General features: G+C 44.8%; 1 protein-coding gene across 1 annotated transcript; it reads left to right on the top strand.

The window, feature by feature from the left end:
• The first annotated feature begins 177 nt into the window (after positions 1-177).
• LOC125885944 (uncharacterized) lies at positions 178-3,652 on the top strand. The gene is made up of 3 exons (XM_049571810.1): positions 178-1,809; positions 2,282-2,374; positions 2,577-3,652. The coding sequence occupies exons 1-3, from the start codon at positions 1,623-1,625 to the stop codon at positions 2,987-2,989; spliced, it is 693 nt and encodes a 230-aa protein (XP_049427767.1). The 5' UTR covers positions 178-1,622; the 3' UTR covers positions 2,990-3,652.
• The last annotated feature ends 5,751 nt before the right edge of the window (positions 3,653-9,403 follow it).

Raw genomic sequence — 9,403 nt, 5'->3', positions numbered from 1 at the left:
TCCCTTTCTTCTTTCACCCCAGTTGACACTACTCTGATCACTGAGCTAGTTACCAAAGCCAAGGCCTCCACCTGCTCCCTTGACCCCATGCCCACTGCTCTGGTCAAGGCCTGCCTACCTTCTGTCTGCTCATGCATTGTGGACATTGTTAATGCATCCCTTCAATCTGGTTCTGTTCCAATCAGTCTTAAAACCGCCTCTGTCACTCCCATCCTTAAAAAGGTGGGTTTGGACCCTGTTGACCTCAGCAACTATCGGCCGATCTCCAACCTCCCTTTTATCAGCAAGATCCTTGAGAAAGCAGTTGCTGCCCAGCTCCATCATCACCTGTCCAACAATGACATCTACGAAACCTTTCAATCTGCCTACAGGGTTCACCACAGCACAGAGACCACCTTGGTTAAGATCACAAATGACCTCTTGATGGCTGCTGACTCTGGTTGCATCAGTATCCTGGTTCTGCTGGACCTGACCACAGCTTTCAATACTGTTTCCCACTCCATCCTTCTCAACTGCCTTTCTACCCACCTTGGTCTCACCGGTTCTGCACTGTCCTTGTTTTATTCCTACCTATCCAACAGGAAACAGTTTGTCACCTTCAATGGATCCAGCTCTCACCCTGCCCCAGTTAACCATGACTACGTTTACATGCAGTCAATAACCCTTTCATAACCGGAATATTAGCAATAACCCAGTTGCGCACGGCCATGTAAACACCATGAAAAACCGGAATATGCTCATATTCCGGTTTTTAAAAACCCGAATATGACCCCTGGGTTACTCCTTTTCTAACCCGAATATTTGGTCATGTATACGCCTGTCGGAATATCCCCATTGAACGGAACATTAATTTGAGTTCTGCGCATGTTCTATTCGCAAGGAATCTTGGTCTTTTGAGTGCAGGAACTACTTGTTGATAACATGGCGAAACGGAGGACACCACACTTTTGGAGCGAGGAGGAGACAAGTCACCTGGTAAATGTGGTGAAATATATGAATATCATGTCATTTGTAGACGGTAGAAAGTACCGGGACAGCGAAATATACAAGAAAGTGAGCGAAAAGTTACGCGAAGCAGGGTTTGTATGAACGCCAGACCAGATCAAGCACCGCTGGAAGACGCTGAAAAAGGCGTACTACAAGGCCAAGAGGCAAAACGCTACTAGCGGGTCCGACCCATCTACCTTCCCCCAGTTCGACATAATGGATGAGATTTTCGGGCAAAGACCCATTACTACTGCCCAAAACAGCGGGGTTGATGTCGGCTTTGAGGATGAACAAGAACAACCTGATGAAAGCGACCAAGGTAGGTCAGCTAACGTTAGCTAGCTCACCTTAGCTGAGTAAGTTAGCTAGCAAACTAACGTCAGTAATAAAAATTGTACACATTAGTTACCACAACTGCTGCCTCTGTCTGTTTTGTAACTGCCTGCCTGCCTAGTACATGCCTCATTGTTCAATCTGTTGCATGTTATGTGTTTAAGTATATGTTACAACATATATCTGGCCAGGGACTGTGAATGAAAACTAGCCTTTTCCGGCATGTTTACAGGTCACTTATTATGCACTGTACCTGACAAATAAACAAATAAGGAAAATAAACATCAAAGTAATATAAATGAATGTTAGTCAGTCTAAATGAGTGTCAAGCCCAAACCCGTGTCCCCCCCACTGTTCTGACTTCTGATTTTTGCTACTTGGCAGAGGGTGATGTAGACCTTGGAGAGCCAGCCACCCCTGTGTCTACAGCAAGCAACGTAACAAGTGGAAGTGGCTCACTTGATCTTGAAGAAGATGATGATAACGAAGGTAAGCTGTTAGCTTTATAGGTAATACCTTGAGCAGATGTGATATACTTAAAGCAATACTCCAGTTTGTAAGATTAATCCACTAAATATGTACTCACCCCTATGCTGATGTGATGATGGGTGAAGAGCTTCAGTTCACAAAACAGTCCTGGAGTTTTAGGAGAAAGAGCGTAGCAGCCTCGCCCATTCACTGCCATTGTACTGGATGAGGCTGCTACTCTCTTTCTCCTCAAACGCCATGATTGTTTTGTGAACTGAAGATCTTCACCCATCATCACATCAGCATGAGGTGAGTACATATTTGGTGGATTAATCGATTACAAAGTGGAGTATCGCTTTAAGATTGAAATCACTGCCTGCTTACATATAAGGTGTGTGTGAACAATAACCTTCCCAACTATTCTAACACTATCCAACTTTTGAGATCCATAAATTAAGCTTCTATGTTTTTGTTTTTTTTTGCCCTGATGCAGAGAATGGAGCAAGTGGACTTTCTACACAGCCATCCAATGCCACTGCACCTCCTCAGTCTACACAGCCATCAAATTCCACTGCGGCTACTCCGGGTAAGATTTCAGCATCTTATTATTAAGGCATAACTGGTTAGAGCATAGTATTGTAACATTAAGTTCATCCTCTTCCTTGTGTAATGTCTGAAAATACTTTATAATCCGTTTCTTTAGTGGTCACTTTGATATAGTGATAAAAAAAGCTATATCATGTAGTATAGCTGATGGTGCGAGCTAAGGTCTGTCTTGTCTGCTCTAGGTGGGTCAAGTCGCAGGTCCAGGCCCCGTGGGACTACTTCACTTTCTCAACAACAAGAGTTCATGGAGAGAATGCAGCACGCACAGAACCAATGGATTGAGCAGCAGAGGCAGTTGAGCCACGCTAGGGATGACGCACTCATGTCTCGACTGATCACTGAAACAAGCCGCTCAATGGGAATGTTAGTCTCCCAACTACTGACAGGGTTAGGTACCCTATTGCAGCAGCCATTTCAGCCCCAGCCTATGTTTACTCCGTCTCAGCCTCAGCCAATGTATACCCCGTACAACAACACTTACGACAACTATGGGCTTCCCCCTCCTCCCCATCGTAACCCATACCCAAACACACCTCAGTCTGAAGGTGAAGCTGACGTTGGTGACCAAGGTTTGAGATTCTGCCAACTCCGGTAGTGCCCCACCTCCACATCGTAACCCATACCCAAACACCTCAGTCTGAAGTGATCGAGGTTTGCTAAAAAATGACCAAGTTTTGAGAAGGTTCGATCTACCTCATTTATGATTGTTGGGACACTAGTTTCACAGTTTTGTTGTTCTGCTGTTATTCCATAATGGCCGTTGCACTTCTCCTTACACTTGAAAGTATCTTTGTACGTTTTTTTACACGTACACTTAAAAGTATTTTTGTAAAATGTTTACATGTTGCACCTTATTGTATTTTTTTATTAGAAAACATTTTCTGAAGCACTTTGTTCCACACATTTGAAAATATTCTGCAACAAGTTGCTCCATATTTTTACTGCAACTACAAGTTGCCCCTTATTTGTACCTCATTGTAAAAACAAAACCAGAGTTATTTTTATGTGAAAATATTTTATTTGTATTACAAACTTTAAATAAAAGTTACTTGAAACTTTACATGTATTGAACTTCTATTAGAAATTGTAAACAAAACTTTGAGATACTCTCTTCTTCTCCTCTGTCTCTCATAAGTAGTGAGCAACAAACTTTGTGAAGCTAGTTTCATACACACTCCAGAACAGATAAACATTGGAAGACCCTCAAAAAAGCCTACTACAATGCCAAGTAACAAATCAGTAGCTTAGATCCATCTACTTTCCCTTCTCTCTCCCCCCTCATCTCTCCTCTCTCTCCCATCATCTCTCCTCTCCCCTCCTCTCTTCCCTCATCTCATCTCTCTTCCCCTCCTCTCTCTCTCTCTCCTCCTCCCTCTCTCTCCTCCTCTCCTATAAGCGCCTACGGAGTGGGACACGTGCAGCAAGGTAATCAGTTAGTGCCCGTCTGATGGCTGTGGCTGCACCAGTGGATGTTGTACTGGCCTGTGGCACAGGCTGTGGAAACTGCCTTCCCACAGATGCTGCATCCTCTGCCCATCTGGGATTCACATGCTCCTTCTCCATCTCACAAAAATTGTGCAGAGCACAACATGTTGCAACCATGTATGGTGTAAATGTGAAATGAAAATCACTGCGCTTCAAGAGAACACGGAAACGAGATTTCAGTCTACCAAATGCTATCTCAATAGAAGTTCTAGCAGAACTCAAATACACATTGAAGGATTCCTCCTGTGGTGTCAGTCTTGGAGATTGCAGATAGCCCTTCATGAGCCAAGGCATCAGCGGGTAAGCAGGATCTCCGAGCAGGAAGAAATCCACATCCTGCCCCTGGATCTGCACAGCTCTCTAAAATGGGATATTGGGATATGAATTTTAAAACCTTATTGGAAATGTTAAGCTTCGCCATTAGTGTCCTAAATCCTGTCAAAACACCTTGTCATTTCATGGCATGCATAAAAACTCTGGTTTAACAAGATTAATGTAAAATTAAGTAACATACCAGTAACATTTAGCAACCAGACAAGTTTTCAGATGCTGTCTACATGCATAGCCTACCTTTGGGAGGAGGTGGGCATTCCGGAACAGATCGGACTGCTTGAGGGCACTGGCGTCATGCGCAGAACCAGGCATTTTGCAGCTCACACCCCAGAAGCTGTGGCAAAATGATCAGAGTCAATCAAAGTGTAATTAGGGCTGCTCAATTATGGCAAAAATCATAATCCCAATTCTTTCTGGTCAATATTGAGATCATGATTATTTAACATGATTAATCGTTGACTTTGGAAACATGATGTATCCATGTGATCTTTTTTTAACTGTCTTTTTAACAGTGGATTTCCTTGAACTTTAACTTGAACCTCAAAAACTTCCTCAAACCTTCTCAAGAACCCATAAAACCTCCTCCAGAACCTCTAAAGCTTTCTCCAGAAACCCTAAACCTAGAGCGTGGCGCAATAATCTTTTTATCTCAAATATCTTGTTTTCATAATTGTTGGAAGCCAAAATTGTAATTGAAAATGAAATTTTATTAATTGCCCAGCCCTACGTGTAATACATTCAATAGATGCAAGGGGTTCTATTATAGCTTACAGTGGTAGGAGTATGTCTCTCAGCAGCAATATGATACACCATTTACAGTCATTTACATCATCTTAAGCTTAAATACCTAAGCAAAGCATGGTAAAAGGCTTACCAGTATTTGTCATCACAGACTCCTGGAGGACATAGGAGGGCCATCCTTCCTATTTATGAAGTCCCTGTAGCCATCACTGGGAGGCAAACAAGGGATGTGACTCCGTCCACACAGCCTATAAATAGAAAAAGTGTTTTAATACAGATTCAGGGTCAAGAAGACATACCTACATACATAGTACACAGTAGCCTACACACATAGTACAGTACACTGCACTCAAATTATCAAGACAAAAGATAAATTAAAGCAGCAGAAAATATAAATACCTATGATTTGAGGAATGGAGTGGTCCCGTTCAAACCTCCCTGCGATGGCACATGCCTCCTCCAAAGTGGGTGCTCTGATCAGCGTTTTGATAACAGAATCGACCATTCCGTGGCAGAATAAGTACACCATTTTCTTCACGGTGCTCTTGTGCACTCTGAACTGATTGGCTATCACACGGTACTCTGCACAGCTTGCTAGTTTATATAGCACCATAGCAACACGCATCCCTAGAGGCACCGGTGTGCGACGGTGATTTCACAGGGCTCCATCACTCTCTCCATCATCTGGCAAAGTTTAGTAAAGGATCGACGCGACATACGGAAATTGTCACGCCAGTCGGCATCGGTGAACTCCATCATTACTACCCGTTCCCACCAGTCCTGACTGCGCACCTTCATCCAAAGTATCCGGGGGGCTCTGGTGGAAACGGGTAGCATGGATATGGATGGCACAGCTCCAGCTCCATTTTCTATTTCTTCACGTTCTCGCCTACCATTAATGAAGACAGAGAGACAGAATAGTGTCAAGTACTGGTGGTGGGTCAGTACCAGCACCAAAGCGCAAACGACGAAAGCGACTGCTACCGGCCCTGGGCTGTTCATTATCCGCCGTGCTGCCCTCGTTGTTGTTTTTGGATACAGGAAGAAGCTAAAATGACGCGCAGTGCGTCATGACGTTATCCGTGCGTCGACACGTTGTCCGTGCGTCGCTGTTCTGATCAGGATATTCCAATTGATTACAATTACCATGTATACAGGAATAACCCTGTTTGCTCACGCATGTAAACGGGTTATTCCAAATGTTTCAGAAACCGGAATATTGACCTTAACCCGAATATTGACTGCATGTAAACGTAGTCCATGGTGTGCCGCAAAGGTTCCGTCCTTGGCCCCCTCCTTTTCACCATATACATGCTCCCGCTTGGCCAGATCATCCGCCGCCATGGGTTGGATTTCCATTGCTATGCTGATGATACTCAGCTCTATCTCAACACATCACCTTCCACCCAGTTCCCTCCACAGTCCCTCATCGATTGCCTTCATGAAATAAAAATCTGGATGACCACCAACCTGCTCAAACTCAACAGCCAGAAAACTGAATTCCTTGTTGTTGCTCACAAGACTCACAAGGCTCCTCAATCTCGCCGTCCTCTGAGGTTCGCAACCTGGGTGTCACCTTGGACTCCACTCTTTCTTACGACACACACATCAAATCCGTCACCAAATCAGCTTTTTTCCACCTCAGGAACATCTCCAGACTCCGACCTTCACTTCCCCACTCTGTTGCTGAGACTCTAACACATGCCTTCATCACCTCATGTCTGGATTATTGTAATGCCGTTGTGTACGGGTGTTGAGGGGCGGGTTTGAGTTCTGGACCAACTGAGGCAGGGACAAACACAGGTATGAAGTTTGAGGGTATTTAATGAAAAAGGAAAGGCAAAAGACACAGGTGGTGGCGACAGGAGACTGGCCGGCTTGGGAGCTGGGAAGGCGTCCGGGCTTGCAAAAAATATCCAGCTTCACACAGGGAAAAAAGCGCTGGAGAGCAGAGGCACTGGTGGCTGACGCAGGCAGCGAGGCACACACTGAAAAAACACAAGAGAAACACTGGTAAGGAGTTGAGAAGTTTCAAACAGCAAAACTCTTCAGAATCACTGGAGAACAAACTGCAAAAACCGTGTGACACTACCGAACAGGACGGAATTATCTGGCACCAGAGTGGAGTCATGACCAGGCTTATGTGGAGGGTTGATTAGTGGAGATTGCAGCCAGGTGTGCCTCGTCTGCCGAATCTCAGGGAGAGAGAGGAAAGCCAGCCATGCCTCCTGCCACACACACACACTGCAGGGAGAGTAAAACAGAATGGGGAGGGGAAGGAGAGAGACAGAAAAAAACCAAAACAAACCTAACACAAACCAAGACCACAACAACGGGGTCACCAATAAAACTCTTGGCAGACTCCAACACATTCAAAACTCAGCTGCCAAGGTTCTCACTCGCACTAAACCTTGGCAGCACATCACCCCCACTCTCAAACAACTGCACTGGCTTCCTGTTAAGTTCCGGATCACCTGCAAACTTCTCCTGCTCACCTACAAATCTCTGCACACCCTCGCCCCTCAGTATTTAACAGACCTCCTTCATGTTCACCACCCGTCCTGGAACCTGCGATCTGTGGACTTGGGCCTCCTTTCAATTCCTCGTACTAGAAGGCAAACCTTTGGGAGCAGGGCCTTAAGCGTGGCAGCACCCACCCTCTGGAACTCGCTTCCGCTGGAGATTCGCCAGGCACCATCTCTGGACTCTTTTAAATCTCAGCTAAAGAGGCACCTTTTCCTGCTGGCTTTCACCAGCTAGTTGTGTTTTCTGTTTGTTCATGTCATGTGATATTGTGGTTGTCTGTGTGATTTTGTGGTTATTTGCAATTGTGAAGCGACCTTGGGTTTCTTGAAAGGCGCTATATAAAATTGATTTATTATTATTATTATTATTATTATTAACTCCACTCACCTGTGCACACAGCTGCTCCTCATCAGCACTCCCTGCATATATATATGCAGGGAGTGCATGAGGAAAAGGGAAAGTCGCTGCGGACTTTCCCTCAGTGCCAGATTGTTCTTTGACTCAATGCAAGACTTTCCAGCATTCACCCTCAGCTTGATTCCTGGTTACCGACCCTGCCTGTCCCTGACCATGAGTTCTGCCTCAGCGTCTCTCTGGTTTCTGTCTGCCTGTGGATGTGTAGTGTTTTCCTGTCACGACGTTTCAGCCATTTACTTCCCCGCTGCTCATCCCTCGTCAGCTCTGCTCAGCTGGACTGCTCCTCTGGTTCTGGATCCCTCCCCTTGCCAAACTACATCATCAGTAAGCCCCTCTTTATTACCACTGACTGCTAGCCCACTGAACTGCTCAGCCCGGTCCACTCCCTGGTCCCTGCACCGAGAGACTGTGTGTGAGAGAGATCTGAAGAGTGATTTTCTTGGCAAACTCTAGTTTCGGATTAATCTGTGTGTAAATAAAGGTCGTTACCAACTTTCTGCCTGTCTCGGAGTGCTGCATTTGGGTACAATCACACCCCGTGACAGGTGGTCAAATAATATAGTTTTGTCAGTGATTTTGGTGTCAGACACCAACTTAAAATAGCACCTTTCGCAGGGGTATGATATACTGCTGTGCAATCAGTATATAGCACCGCCAAGTGGTTAATCATACCACTGCAAAAGGTGCATTATTCAACCTCCAGTAACAACAAAACTTGCTGGGCTGGAAAGTCCCTATCAGGCAGGCAATAGGAGAGATCTGCTGCTTGCTTCCCGTAGAGACCACCACCAGATTTTCTGAACCTAACCATGTGCTTTTGTTGCCTCAACCTAACCACATGCTTTTGTTCCCAAGACCTAATCACATGCTTCTCTTGCCTCAGTCTAACTACGTGCTTTTGTTCCCTAAACCTAATCACATGCTTTTGTTATGTCAATCTAACCAAGTGCTTTTGTTCCCTAAACCTAACCACATGCTTTTGTTTCCTAAACTTCACCACATGCTTTTCTTCCTTAGACCTAACCACGTGCTTTTTTCCCTTAATCTTAACCACATGCTTTTGATTCCAAAACTTAAACACATGCTTTTGACCCCTAAACCCAACCACATGCTTTTGACCCCTTAAACCAACCGCATGCTTTTGTTTCCTAAACCCAACCACATGCTTTTGCTGCCTAAGTCAAACCACGTGTTTGTTCCCTAACCCTAACCACATGCTTTTAACCCCTAAACCTAACTGTGTGTTTTTCTTCCTTAAACCTAACCACATGCTTTTCATTCCTAAACCTAACCACATGCTTTTGACCCCTTAACCCAACCACATGCTTTTGCTACCTCAATCTAACCATGTGTGTTTGTTCCCTAACCCTGACCACATGCTTTTGTTTCCTAAACTTAACCACATGCTTTTGTTGCCTTAACCTAAATATATGGTTTTCATCCTTAAAACTGAGCACATGCATGTGAACCCTAAAAGTAAGCATATGCTTTTGTTGCCTCAGTCTAA

This window comes from Epinephelus fuscoguttatus, linkage group LG1 (genome assembly GCF_011397635.1).
Source record: "Epinephelus fuscoguttatus linkage group LG1, E.fuscoguttatus.final_Chr_v1".
Lineage (NCBI taxonomy): Eukaryota > Metazoa > Chordata > Actinopteri > Perciformes > Serranidae > Epinephelus > Epinephelus fuscoguttatus.
The sequence above is the reverse complement of the archived record's forward strand: the minus strand, read 5'-3'. Positions and strand labels throughout refer to the sequence as shown.